Below are 14681 nucleotides of genomic sequence, written 5' to 3'. Positions count from 1 at the left end.
GGCTTTCTCTCGGCTTTCCTTCCAGGAGTTCTCTCCTGCTTGATTGTAATGCCTCTGCTGCTTCGTCTTATCTCTTCTGGTTCTGTGCCACCGTTTCTCTGGTCAGTGCCGGCTGCCGCTACTCCTGCCGCTGCCCACGGTGGAGAGAAAACTCCCAGCCTTCATAGCTACAGACACATAGTCCAGTTTAACACTGTTTCTGAGTTTCTATGACCCCAGTCGGGGGCTGGGGGGTCGTGGTTCCCCAGAGGGGCTCTTGCCCCTTCAGCTCATGGCTTCAGAACATGGTTACTTCTTCTTCAACCCAAAACTACAACTCTTCTCTTCCGTTTGGTTGTGATATGTTTATATTTTGCAGAAGCACTCATTGGACAAAACTTCAAAACTTCTAGGGCCACCACCCCCTGGGGTTTTACCATTTTCAACTGCAGGGGAAAAACTTGATTCAAACCACTACACCTCATCTGTTTTATTTTAAACCATTATCTTCCTAATTAGTTAATCTGTATTTGTGGTTGCATCAGATACTGAAACAGTTCAATTTGGGGTATTGTGGCAGAGCACACAGAAACCAAAAAAACCCATCTCATATCATCTTACTAACCAATCATTATAGTACAGTAATGAATTATTGTTGATTTGTAATCCTGGTTTATCTCAAACTCAAAAAAAAGTCAAAATCTAAGCATGAAGGCTAGTCTACCAATATGTACCTTGAGAAATTTTAGCTGCTGTAACAGCAACAATACACCATATTTACTAGACAACAGTCAAGATTCTTAAGCTATGAAATTAGTGTTCGGCTTTTGGAAAACAAGAGAACTGGTACTTTACTCTGTAAAGACATAAATGGATTAGGAAGAACAGGGGGAAGTAGATAATTAATTCTTACAGACAGGTTAAGATACCTGATATCTGGATGAAGGGAAGACTGTACAGGATTTCGGTTTCTTTCATTTTAGCTTTTTTCCTTCACAAACCTAGCATATGTAGATTTGCTCAAACATCACTGAAGCAGATGCTTATAAACACACTTCAGCAATTTCAAATGAAGTTTTGTGATAAACCAGGATGAGTAAAAACAAATACTTGAGCAGAAGCTCAAGATAGAAGAATAAGCATAGTTGACTGACAGTCAAACACTATCATATCTTGACATACAACAAAGCTGAAATTGTGTGCTTTTGGATACTAGGACAGCATTTTGCACTAAGTTTTATTTTTCACATAAAACTGTTCTATTTCAGACTGATAACACTCAATGTTTCTCAGTTAAGGAAGGCACAGCCAACCCTAACATTGGACTTGTTGTAAATAGGGGGAGAGAAAAAGATGCAACATTAAAAGACTTATATTAAACAAGAGTCAATTTATTTAACATATATGAAGTTTCTTCCAATACAGTTATATGGAATATTTTCATCTTCTATTAACTGTGTCCAAATAAAGGATGGAAAAATGATGTTGCCAAACACAGCACAAGTAATCTTCATGTCCAACTAAACTGTTCTGATTAAATGTGCATCAATTCTGTATTATAGTAAAAAATTTAAGACACTACAGTTCTGTACAATGATCAACCAGTCACGCAGGTTCTACATACCCCAGATTATTTCACAGTAAAAAAAACCTGCAAGTATCTGTACTTAAAAGGCGAATAAAGTTTACATTCTTCAAGGTAGAATTTGAAAGCAACTCAGAAAAATGGGAGGCACCTAATGTAATAAATAGCAAGCAGAACTGTGAGTTCATCCTCTGCAGCAAGCCCAGAAGACAGTAGCAGTAGTTCATTTGCTAAGCAACACAGATTAAGTTGTTCTTTCCAATGGTTCCCCCAATTAGTCTAGAGTTCAGCTCAAGGTCTCTGTCCTCATTTCCATGACCATCAATGGGATTAGACCTAGTTACCAGCAGACTAGCTTTCCTTTTCTTCTAATTATGATGTTCTGAAATAGGTATAATACCAAATGAAGAACAAAGCCTGTCAGTGAAAGAGCATTTCCCAAAGGGTGATGCAAACAGTAGGTATAATTTTTTTAAAATACCAAGGAACGAAAAATATCTATTATGAAGAATTTTTTTGTAGGATAGAATAAAAATGTACAACTGACAGTCTCTGCTATATAAATCTAGCAATTCAAATATAACTCCTTTAATAAACTAGTGTAATTTCAATTCTAGTATGTGATCTGAGAGATTCAAATACACAGTAAAGGAAACAGAGCAAATTGGGGAAATTTATCAACCAGTCAAGTATATCACACTTGAGTTATCATTACAGTTTATTGAGAAAAATCTTTCCCTATACATTTCAGTCTAAAAAGAAAAATTCAAACCATTAAAATATTATATAGGTATAATGATAAAACAAATAATACTAGGATGCATATTTTGCACACTAGGCAACAAAGGCATAACATCCATGTTGAGACAGAATACACAGGCTACCTGCTGATATACGAGTTCAACAAGTTCTTGCAAAGTTTCATCTGCAGTGACCCAGCCATATACTATTTCAGTAAACTGCTCTATTTCAGTTTCAAAACAACCTGGTTGCTCAGCGAGGTGATTTAGGAAGTCTTGTACATATTCTGCCAAAGTCAGATAGCCATCATATCCATCTTCAAAGGAAGAATCCTATAGCAGTGAAAGAATATACCAGCTATTTAAAAGGAACCTTAAATAAAGTTGTCACACTTACTATCTCCAGAAGTAACCATATAGCCCTCAGCCTTGAGTAACTCCTGATGCTCTGCATACTTGATATTGAGCTTTATTACATAGTTCACTTAAACATTTTTAGCAAATATAGACCTCTGCATTAGAAAACTCCAGGATTCAAGAACTAGGCAACATGTTTTTATAGAGATTAGGGTCTCCCAGCAAAACACATCAAAAGACAGATTAAAAAGAAATCAGTTTGCCAAGTTGAGTGTAAGATTTACTGACAAACTAACAAGTATGTATAACTGTTAAGAATAAAATTACCAAACTAAGGCTCAACACCCTTTCCTGATGCACACACAAACTGTGCTTCAGTTATATGAACTGTAGAAGAAAAAATAATTAAAACTGGAAACAAAATATTTTGAGCTTACGTAGAGTGCAAAAGTGCTCCAAAATATGCAGGAGGGGGAGAAATTACAAAAATACAATAGAGTGTAATGTTCCCATGTATAAAATATAGCCAGGAAAACTGATCTTTTAAAGTCAGAAAATTTGCATCTCAACAATGGATGAATGACTACAAGGTATGAAACTACTCAAATGGTATTGCATTAATTTGCAGTTACTGAGGTCAAAAAACAGACAGTAAACACACCTGGGCCCGAAAGAAAGGAGTTAGAACAATACCACTATATCAATGTCTATGCTCCTGCTGACGGAACAGAAAGCTGCTAATTTTGTCCATTCAAAAATGAATGTATGTAACAGTCTCAAAAGTCAATGCTGTCCTGGATAATTACGATGCTAGTATATGAAAGGAATAGCATAGGAAGCAACATACTTTGTGATGTTGTATTGGGTCTGGCTGAGCTGGAGTTCATTTCCCCACAGTAGCCCTCACAGTGCTGTGCTTTGCATTGGCAGTTAGAAGGGTGTTGAGAACACACCAGTGTTTTGGTTACTGCTGAGCACAGCATCAGCACTGTAACATTCCTTCCTCAGTTGAGGGCAAGATCCTGGGAGGGGACCCAAGTAGGCCAGCTGACCCCAACTGACCAAAGGGATATTCCATACCATATGATGTCAGCTCAGATATAAAAACTAAGGCAAGGAGCAGGAAGGCGGGCATTCATTGTCTCCAGTGGCTGTCTGCTGAGAAACCATCATGCGAACTGAAGCCCTGCTTCTCGGGAGTGGTCAAACATCGCTGCTTATGGGAAGTAGAGAATAAACTGTGCTATCTTTTGCTTCGCTTTTGAGTGTGCAAGCTTCCATTTTACTTTTTGCTTTAAATAAACTGCCTTATCCATACCCAGGAGTTGTTCTCCGTCTTACTCTCTCCCCTGTCTGGTTGGGAAGGGGAGTGATAGAGCGGTTGGGTGGGCACCTGGCGTCCAGCCAAGGTCAACCCACCACAGATGTAACTAGTAATAATACAGTACAAATAATTCACCTTTTCACACTGTACAAAAGATTGTAAAAAGTACCTCATATGAGATCTCAGAGGTGCAAGCAGGAACCTGAAGAGGGACTGCTAAAGAACTGACTGATAATTAGTGATTCAAAACATAAGGGTAACATACAAGATATCAGAATTCTCAAATGATCTACTGTTTAACATGAAAAAGATTTGAAATATATCTACTGTAATGAAAAATTGAGCTAAAAATGATAAACCACTTTTACTGAGTGGACATAAATACACTGATAAGGTTTATAATTATATTCTCCCTCTCCTCACCATCCCTCCCTTAATGAGGGGATATCCTTTACTTTTTGTCTTCAAAATGCCTCATTCTCTCCTCTATTGCGAAGCAACATGGATCTGTGAAAGATAAAAGCCCTGGATATGAACTGTGGAGAAAGATACATATTGTTGAAAAGTAAGTATTGACATTAATTTCACAACCTGTGAAGAATGTGTGAGAAAAAAATCAGATTTTCCAAAATTCTTCAAAGACCTATGTTCTAAGGATATACAACCTAAGCTAACGAGGGACACATTAATAGAATAAAGAAAAACTAGAAAGATTTCATATGATGTTTAATTAAATAGCATATTTGCTCAGTGAATAATACTGAAGACAAAGTTATCGTGGTCCATAAGAAATAGGAAAAAAAATGGGTTTAAGGAAATGGCAGCAAATTTTTATTATTCATAAGGATAAAACCTTAAACAACCTGATCCAACTTGATTTTGCTTTGAGTTGGGGATTGGACCACAAACTTCAGAGATCCTTTCCAACCTAAATTATTCTATGATTCTAATGGTTTAGAGTTTATGAAGCCAAAGGATAAAAGCTAACATGCCTCTAACTTGCTAAATATTCTATTTCTCTAAAGGAAATCAAATTTTACTAGGCAATTTCAAATAGCCCAGTAAAAGTTTTGTACAACAAAGTTAAATTATTTTGGTCCACAGAATTATGACATTATTGTGCAACAACTGCAGTTTAGTCACAGCAAAACTAGTATCTCTTCAAACAACCTGTTTGAAAACTCTCCAGACAAGTTGCAGGGGATGCAATTGCTGTAGCTAGTAAAAGAAGCTGCTCTTTCTGAAAGCCATTAGGTTGTTATGAGATCCTCATTTAATAGAGAGGAAGGTATATTCCTCTCATCCTCACCTGATAAAAATCCAGCCTTGGAAGAAAACATCCTTGTTCTGCAAGGGGCTCCAATCCCATTTGGTATACTGGTGTCCCCGTATTCATACTCCTGTTCCCATTTTGTAATTAAAAGGCTAACCACAGAGGCTAAACTCAGCACCACATTCATCTACCTATACTAAATATGCAACTTCAAAGGTAATCTAGGTTTTAGTAACTATGCCAGGGAACAGAACAAATGGGAGAGGAAAAAAACAATTCAAATATTATTATATGTTGTATATTGCTAAATTAGGAACACTTGACACTTAAAAAACTAATTAGATTTAGTCCAGTAACTTCTAGACATAAACCACTCATGTTTCACACTGACAGATTTTAAGTTTTAACAGAGAAGATAATACCATGTACTGTATCAAGGGAAAGTAAAGGAAATTCCTCTTGATTATAAACAGCAGTTGGCTAACAGGAGGCTATAAGTTCACACATTCATTACAAATTTATGTTTCAAAGCCATGAAAGCCAACTAGAAAATTTCCAATAATCTCAATGATTTCTCAGTCAAGCCAGCACTGTCTAATCCTTCACCTTTATGTTTGATAGCTATTAGATGGGATCCTGGATTATTCACAACAAAAACACGAGTCACTAACTTAAAGTTGCTGTCAATCTACAATAAACGAAGTTCCTGGATTCTTACATTAAGCGTCCTGAGCTTTCTGTCGCGACGATATTATTGGCGCCCGTGTGCAGGGACCAGAGGGGGTCCCTAGGAGATCAAGTCGGATTTCCTGGGTCAGGAGTCAAGTCGGACTCCCGAGAACCAAGTCGGGTTCTCGCAGCCGCGGTCGGACGTAGTAGTTTCGGTCGGTCTTGCTGTGCAGCACAAGAAGGCGAAAGGGTTGGACGAAAAGAGTTCAAACCTGCTGCCACCGAACGCCTCCCTTTCGGTGATTTTGGACGGCGAAGGAGTTTAGTTCCGTGTCCCACGTAGCGAAAAGAGCTCAAACCTGCTGCCATCGAACGCCTCCCTTTTGGGGATTTCGGACAGCGAAAGAGTTTAGTTCCGCGCTACCAGCAACGAAATTGTTGGACCCAGCGCCCGGGACGACTCCTGAAGAAGGAGGCCCGCTGACAAAGCCGCAAAGTCTCGTGGAAAGGGTTGCACAAAGCATGGTAATACGTTTTTAGGTAATGGGGAGACAGGCGGCACTATCATTGCTCCAATGCTTTTTATAAAAGCGGGGAGTTAAGGGTTAAGGGTTTAGATTTAAAGAAAGAATTACCAAGATTGCTTGCGGCAGGGGTTGCTAAAAGTTGTTTTGTGGACCCTAATACAGTTTTTGATGAAGGGGACAACTCTTAGCAAAAGAGGGATCTAATGTCGCATCTATATAGAAGTCTAGTTTGCTTTAAAAAGAGAAAAATTAGACGAACTGGTTTTGCGAGAGATGCTGCTTTCGTGTAAGGGCCAGAGATTTGAAGTGAACGCTGTAGCTGCCTTTACTATCTCTACTTGGAAAGAACTTAGTGATAAGTTCTTTACTGCTGACTCTAAGGGAGAAAGAGTTGCTGCTTCCCTCCTTACAACTTGGCGATTGTTATCTGGAATAGTAAAAGACATTAAAGCACAGTTTGAGGACATTAGAATGCTACTAGATGCCATCATACGGAGAAATCGTGGAAAAAGGGAGTCGAGCGGAGCCGAGGGGAGCCAGAGTGGGACAAGAGATCACGGAGCGGGACCGGGGACAACCGGGCGGCCCCGGTAAAATGAACGCGGTGCTAGCGTCTCGGCAGTGCATGTCCAGGACGATCGGGGACGACGGTTGCGGCGTGAAAGTACTGCTGATAGACCGGGGATGAACTTTACGAACACTATGACTGAGTTCCACCTTAAGACATTTCCAGTTTTTCATCTGAACTGTGCTGCGGGACTGCGCCGCGCATTTGTGGCTGTGTTCACGGTGCTGGGTGCTTGCGCCGCCGTGCTGAGTGCCCCCGGGGCGGTGCCGGGTGGCGGGGCAGTGGTGGTGGTCGCGGCGCCGTGCGCGGCCCCGGTTCGGAGCGGTGCGCCCGCGCGCGTGCATGTCGGTGGCCCCGGGTGCGGCGGGCGGCGGGGGGGCTCTGTTTCCCCCGCACTGCTGACAGCCATGGTCCCAAGAGGTGTAGATTCCCCTCCCTTTCTTTACAGCGAATGTTTTCTCCCTAGTGCCGCTCCTTTTCTTAGAGTGGTAAGTTAATGACGGTAGCGAGGGCTTTGGGGGGTGCAGTCGGGGGAGGGGGGAAGTTGTTTCTCTTTTTTCCTCGTTGCACCAGTCGCCCCCTCTCTGAAACGTGCCTGTTTGCAGCTGTTTTCTCCTTCTCCTATGTTTTTGTCTTTTCTTAAGCAGACCCTGTGATTAAGTTAAGTTCCTTCTGCTGATTTTCTCTGGGTGAGCCCGGCTCCTCCTCCTCCTTTGTCCTTCGGCAATGAGGGGCGTGAGGGGGGCAAAGACGGTAAAACACGGTAAAAAGGGAAAAGGGAAAAACAATTTAAGATTAACAATACCCCAATTTATAAATCAAATAAGATTGCACTGTTTTTACAGCAATAGGTGTTACGCATGCAGCGTGTTCATGGCATTCTCAAACGTTTTCTTCAAAAACAGAAAGGGAGATTGACGAAAAATCCCTTGAAGTAAGATTAGAAATAACGCAACATCCGTGCTTAGCTTTTTGTGCATTGCAGAGGGTTGTTAAGAATTTCCTATAGTTTGCGATTTTGCTTCTCTTACGTGAAGTTTGGCTGTTTCCCCCAGGAGCAGAGTGCGGGTAGAAAGTTTGCAGACGGAACGATGAGACAAAAGGGGATATGGTTCTGCCCCCTGCAGAAGTGGTTCTATTGCCTTTATGACAGAATATTATTGCTCTATAAGAAGGGTTGAAAATTTCCAAGATAATGTCCTGTTCTTTCTTGCTGCGTTTGTCTTTTACATGGAGAGTTATGCAGGATTTGCGGATTGCTGTTAGCGGTTATGCCATGGATTTTCTTTGAATTGTGAGGTTGATGGGAGGCGCACAGCCAGTGACTGCTTGGGAATGTGTGTGTGAATGATGGATGACTGAGGTGGCCACCTAAGAGTGTATGGAAAAAGATTGTGTGAAAGAGAAAAGCTACATGAATGTGTAACTGTGTAAACTTAAAAATACTTTCCGTCGGTGTCGAGATTTTAACAAAGCGTTAAGACTGAAGTTAAATAAGAGATTCTTACAGGAATTTGGTATTCTATTACAGCCTTGTATGAAATTTGTGCAAGTTGAGTCTCAGGTGGAGTTTTTCCACTGCTGTCGTTCCTTAGCTGTGTGAGCGGCGCAAGAAACCACTAAATTTGGAGCGAGTGAAAACCATGAGCCGACAAACATTGGTGCGGGCTGCAGGGTTGGCGGAGCCCGGGGTGGGGTGCGCCGCTGTGCGTCCGGGTGCCCGGGGACCATTCTTGCAGTTCATGGAGGGGTTGCGGGACGCTGTGGAGAAACAGGTTTTGTGAAGGCTACGGAGGCTGCTGGTTGCATGACTGGCTGGAGATGGTGCGGGCTTGTGCCGGGGTGGGGTCCTTGGACCGTCGGATGATTGCGTTTGCATCTGCCGTGGCAGTGGTGAGGGTCGTTTTGAGTTTTTCTGTGTTTTCCAGGATTTAGATCGGGAGTTGTCGATGTTGCTGCGTTGTTTGTTCGGCTCGTTGCAGGGGGGCCTTGCAGACTGTCAAGGTCATCCTGTATGCCTTCTCAAAAACATCTGCAGTGTTGTGGATAGTGTGTCTTCAGGCCTCCTGGTTGGAGGCCAGAGCAGACCAGTTAAGTTGATCAGTGTGACTAAAGCTGAAGCGTTGTTTTAAAGAGTCCTTATATATTGTCTTCAAAACCCCTCCCGTGCAACAGCTGGTGGTAATATTCGTTGTGAAGCGGTTGGTCTCTCCACCTTAAGGCATGCCCTGCCCATTGCAGCTGTGTTCTCAGCGGGGTGGCCTCACTGCTTGTGGCTGCTGCTTGTTTCGTGCCAGACGTATTGCTTGCGTGGTTTGACTAGTGAATGTTTAGGGTTGTGCGAAAGCAACCTGTACTCTTTGTGATGCTCAAAGCTTGCTGTTAATTGTCCAAACAAACTTCTGTAGTCATTCTGTAGTCATTCCAAGAGTTAAGATTGTGATGTTGATTTCATTGAACCGTCTCAGAATCCTTTAATTACCCCTGTGTTTGTGAAATCTGTGAAGTGAAAACTGTTGCATGATCTCAGAGAGCTTAGTGTAGTCATGGTTAGTCAAGCGTTTTTTGTACTCTAAAGGACTCCTTTGAAGAGGATTGTTCCAGGAGGTTTCCTGTGCTTCGATCCGGTGCAGTTTCATGGTTTTTCACCTCTTTTGGAGATTTGAGAAAGGCACGCTGTGCTTGGCCAGAGGCCTCCTCTAGACTGGTGGTCTTGTAGTCCCTGTGGGAGTTGAGGGCAGAGCATAGCATGCAAATGCAGGCCTTGTCCTTCTTGCAGTAGCATTCCAGCAATTTGCCGTGCTGGGGGCATCTCCTCTCAGCCAAAACCTAGGCACCACAAAGCTCCACCAGGACGTAGTTTTTCTGAGTGTTCTTTGTGCTGTGCTTGCTCAGGTGAGCTTGGCACAGAGAGGCAGAGGCCTTGCAGGTCAGGTAAGCCTTCTCGGCCACATGGAGCTCCTGACAGGATCACCTCTGCTTGCTGCCCCAAACTTTTCTCCTTCTCTTTGCATTGCATTTTCTGCTTTTCCTTCCCTTGATGAACAGAAGCATCCAAAAGGTTCTCCACGATGTTGCGGAGTTGGTGATTGAGCTTCAGCTCCCCGGTGGAGCCTGTGAGGCAAAGGCAGAGTGAGCAGTTGGAAGGGCCCAGCTGGCACAAACTGCCTAGCCTGTACACAAGAAAAACTGTGGAGCCTGGGTGAAACAGTAGAACAGCATTAAGTTGCATTGGAACGGTGGGAGGTGCTGTGTAGCAGCACGAGGATGCTCGCCCAGCCTCGATCAGGTGTTTTGCATATTGGTGTGGTAAAGATGTTGAGATTCCCTATCATCGGATTGTATTCCCGCAAAATTGGGAGCAGCTGTGTAATAAGTTTTCTTCTTTTCATGGGCACGATTGCCACAGTTAAAACTCTTCACACCACTGATCCTCGGGGAAACGAGTGGGTTGCTTGAGCAGATCAAGCAGGTCGGTCATCCTTCTGTTTGTCTTTAGCATCTGCCTTGGATCCTTTTCGCACTTGTTTGTTTGGCGTGCTTTTTGGTTCAGTGTATAGGTTGAGCTTAGCGTTTACTGGTTGGGTTTCGTCGTCGTGTGAGAGTGAAGCGGTTGTTTCTGATGCATCTGCCTGCCTTGTGGGGGCTCTCGGCACCTCTTTGCCCTGGGATCCCCGGGAGTTGGATTTGGTGGGATCACTGTCTGTAGGTGGCGCAGGTAGTAGTGAGACTCAGACCTGTTTTGTGTTGGGATTGTTTCAGTCTGGGTTGGGTGTCCGTCGGGGCCGCGACTTGTCCGGCTGGACTGGTGTCGCTTCGCGTACCCCGGGGTTTGATTGCAAGCATACGGGAGACTATTGTGGTGCTGGTAGTGGTGGTAGCCAGAGCCTTGGGGCATATGGAGCTGAAGTGGGGCCTTCCTCTCCAGGCATTTGGGTTGGCGGCACTGCACGCGTTTTTCTATCAGGTGTGTTTCTTATTTGTGGTGACACAGTAGCAACTAGTCCTATAGACTTGCAGCTTCAATCTATCTTTGGTTCTATATCTGAATGGGCTCTAAGTTATATTAAGGAAGGCCTACGATGGGTATTGACAGTTATTGTAATCTTAGTAATAGCTCGTGTTGCCTTTTCTTGTATTACTAGACGTGTAAACACTACGACAAAGAAAGCATTGTTGGCCTCAAATAAAAACGGGGGTATTGTAGAGAATTGGTTAGAAATGCGAGGGCATATGAACATGGCTAAAGCCATGGATGAGCTGCTAAAGTATAAGACGCAGGCCTCTAACTAGGCCATGAGAAGGTCTGAAATAGCAGGACGTGAGAAAGGGGCAATGTCCTTGGGTATTCTAAATTGAGCTGAAAAACAGGAGTTTGGCATTACCAAAACAAAAGCACTTAACGAGCCACCTGTGTAAACAATGGAAGACAGTTAAGATGATATCACCGCCTAACTGTGTACCAATAATGAGCCTAATTCCTGTAATATTCATGAGCCTATTATAGAGTGTATATTAAGCTGCTGTCAATCTACAATAAACGAAGTTCCTGGATTCTTACATTAAGCGTCCTGAGCTTTCCATCGCAACGATAATAACAGATTTGCCTCTCTCAGTTTATGAGTTTAAAGAAATAACAATGAAAAGGCTAAGTAGGTACTGAAATCCCTGATTTACATAAAGATAAAACCAGAAAGTCTATGGAAAAGATCCATGAGCCAAATTTGCTCTCAGTACATATGCTAATTAGAACTTTCCTATACCTGAAAAGTATTCACAACATCTCCACTTAGGAACTTAGTCACCAATAATTTATTATTGATTTGATTTCTTGAGACTTCTTAGGAACAAGCTTTTTTTTTTCCCTTTGGATTATACCTACTCAGCAAGTTTACAATAGTTATTGCAAAATTAGGTATAAAGACTGTTGCAGGTACAAACCTTATATGACATAAATAGGTGATTTAATTGACACCTTCATGTTTGGTTAAAAGTATAAACCCCACTACTGAGGTTGCTTAGCCTCCTTTTTGAAATTAGCTGAAGAAAAAAAAAAGGCAGAGGGGAAATTCCACCTAAGATAACCCAAATCTCCTAAAACTATGAATTGAGAACATTATGTCCTTCTGATGGAGTGACAGTTGTATTATTCTCATATACCCATGTCTGAGAACAAGTCTGACATTTCCTACTGGCAATACAAACCTAAATCTAGTCACCAGTTCTACTGCAGATATCCACAACTTCCGATGGGATGGACAGCTGTATGCAAACAGAAAATCCCAGAGATCTTTCCTCCCCAAAGTCCTGGTAAAGTTTTTCTGAAAATTCTAGTATGCCTTGGATGCTGTAGCCCTTAAAGTATCTTCACAGGTAACTGATAGTTTTGAGTATCAGAACTAACTGGAGATTAAATAATCTAATAATCAAGTGTTATATGGACACACATAGTAATTACAGTAATGTACAATCCAACAAGGAATCAACCAACACATTATTTCTAAAACAATAAATGTTTAACAAATAGCAAAAAAATCAACATGAGTTTTCAGATCTAAAAATTTCAGGTAACGTTATAAGTGAAAGCTAAGTATTACTTGTAAGTCAGAAAACCTGAAGTTTCTCAAAACTTTGCTTTGTTTCGAATTTTAAAACTCATGGTGAAAAATCCGTGTAATAGTAAAGTGTGCTAAATTCCTTATTTTTATTGCAGGTGGACCCAGTTCATAAAATTAATTCAGTCATTAAAGTAAAAAACAAACAAACAAAACCCCTCAAAAAACCAACAAAAACTAACAAACAAAAAAATCCCCAAACTTTGCAATAGTCAAGGACTAACAAGTCTGAAATATCACTATTCTATCCCTAGTATATTCTGATTAGATTAGGGTTCCTACAACATACTTCCAAATAAATGTTCTAGGTTTTGCTAGCATTTTAAGAGTTATTTTCATTGACAGATGAGTCACTTGTATTCATAACATATTCCTCCAACATTGCAACCAGGAACTCCCACATGCTTCTGTGTTTTCACAAAACAGCTGAAAAGCAACATTGCTGGCCTCAAAACTTTGTAATTATACATATGCACGCTCATGCCATCCCAAATGGCATTTTTTCTTTATTCATAGAAAACATGTAACATGTACCAGGGCAAAGTATTATTTTTTCCCCCTAGATTATCCATTCACAGAAGCATGTTTGTACTGGCATTTTTCAACAGTTGTATATGACTATGGGTTTTTATTATTCAGGACGGTGATTTTATTCAGTAAGCTGGCAAAGCTGGTAACATCGAAATAACATCGATTTTACTGGTGAGGAAGAAAAACCTTCAAAATTCCAAACTACCATGTTTAGCATTCAAATCAAGTATTTTTCCCTAAGTTATTCAAAATATATTTGTTTCAGTATAACTGTTTATTATCATTTGATTGTGTTTGTAAAAGCAATAGTTCCCACCTACTTATATATAGTACCAGTTTATATCCCTGCATAACAAAAAGATATTCCAAGAATTCACATAGATCTTCCCTAGAGTAAAATTACTGTAGCAATAATATGGAAGACAAGGAGAGTAGAAAATAACAAGTACCAACTTTTATTATGTGATGTACAATAGGGATCTGAGATTATCCTTAGTCTGGCTGCAAACAAATTTCATGTTAGGTATGCTGCTAGGAATGAGTCCAAACCTACTTTTTTGCCCTCTGGTGACACAGTATCCATGAAGGAATTAAAAGACACATGATGGTACATGAAATTAAGTAGTCATGGAAAATCATACCCGTGGCACAGTAAATTTAGGAAACGTAAAGCCTGTGCTTAGAAAAGTTAAAAGTTCAAGCTTTCTCCTGCACTTGCTTCAAAACCCCATGATATCTGAATAAAAGCACAGTTAAGCTTTTAATTGAAATGCAATGCAGATGTAACTATAACAGATGTAGTTGTCAAAAAGACAGCTTACTATGATGCTGGGTGCAATCAATAAGGAATGGGGTTATCTGCAGCAAACTTCCGCAAAATACTAAAGGCTCTCACACAGCATAACATTCACTCATCACTTAACCTCCAGAGACACAGTCAGAAAGTTATCATTCAAATTTTTGAAATCTCTTCAGCAAATGCAGCATTCAAGTTATCTGATACACAAGATCACAAGAAACATTGTTGAACTGAATATAAGTAAATTGGCATATACTGAGAAGACAAACACTCACTGCAAAGTTCTGATTATATCCTGATGGATAAAACTCAGGTGCTTTAAGGGACAACTTTGATGTTATTACAGGAGCCATAGCCACCTGAGATTCAGTCATTTCCAGTCCAGAATCAGGAACGGAAACTTCCTTGTGATCCAGATGGAATTCTTGCCTGTTGCAGGTGTTCTGAAAAGTTTTTGATAAACGGTTTCTGTTAATGGTTTTTCTTAGGAACTGCTAAATTAGTATGTATTCACACAGAGTATACACACAGAATACATCATTTTTTGGACTTTAATTATACTTTTACTTATACTATAAATATACTTTCCTCCAAGCTCAGAAGGGATGCATTCCAATGCAGAGGAAGTCAGGAAAAAATGCCAGAAGGCCTGTGCAGATGAACAAGGAGCTCCTGGACAAACTCAAACACAAAAAAGAAGCCTACAGAAGGTGG

The 14681-nt window shown here is 41.0% G+C and overlaps 1 protein-coding gene across 1 annotated transcript in view; it reads right to left on the bottom strand.

Annotated features, from left to right (window-relative positions):
- LOC113959723 (polyadenylate-binding protein-interacting protein 1-like) overlaps window positions 1-14356 on the bottom strand; it is a 29243-nt gene extending 14887 nt beyond the window's left edge. Inside the window, exons 1-3 of the mRNA XM_027668941.1 lie at window positions 14243-14356; window positions 8339-8350; window positions 2449-2637 (exon numbers count right to left, since the gene is read on the bottom strand). Of these exons, the coding sequence (XP_027524742.1) occupies window positions 2449-2637; window positions 8339-8350; window positions 14243-14341 (300 nt within the window). The 5' untranslated portion in view covers window positions 14342-14356. The remainder of the gene's footprint in view (window positions 1-2448; window positions 2638-8338; window positions 8351-14242) is intronic.
- Between the last annotated feature and the right edge of the window lie 325 nt (window positions 14357-14681).

The sequence above is a fragment of the Corapipo altera genome, unplaced genomic scaffold (assembly GCF_003945725.1).
Source record: "Corapipo altera isolate COAL_440 unplaced genomic scaffold, ASM394572v1 60886, whole genome shotgun sequence".
Classification (NCBI taxonomy): domain Eukaryota; kingdom Metazoa; phylum Chordata; class Aves; order Passeriformes; family Pipridae; genus Corapipo; species Corapipo altera.
The sequence above is the reverse complement of the archived record's forward strand: the minus strand, read 5'-3'. Positions and strand labels throughout refer to the sequence as shown.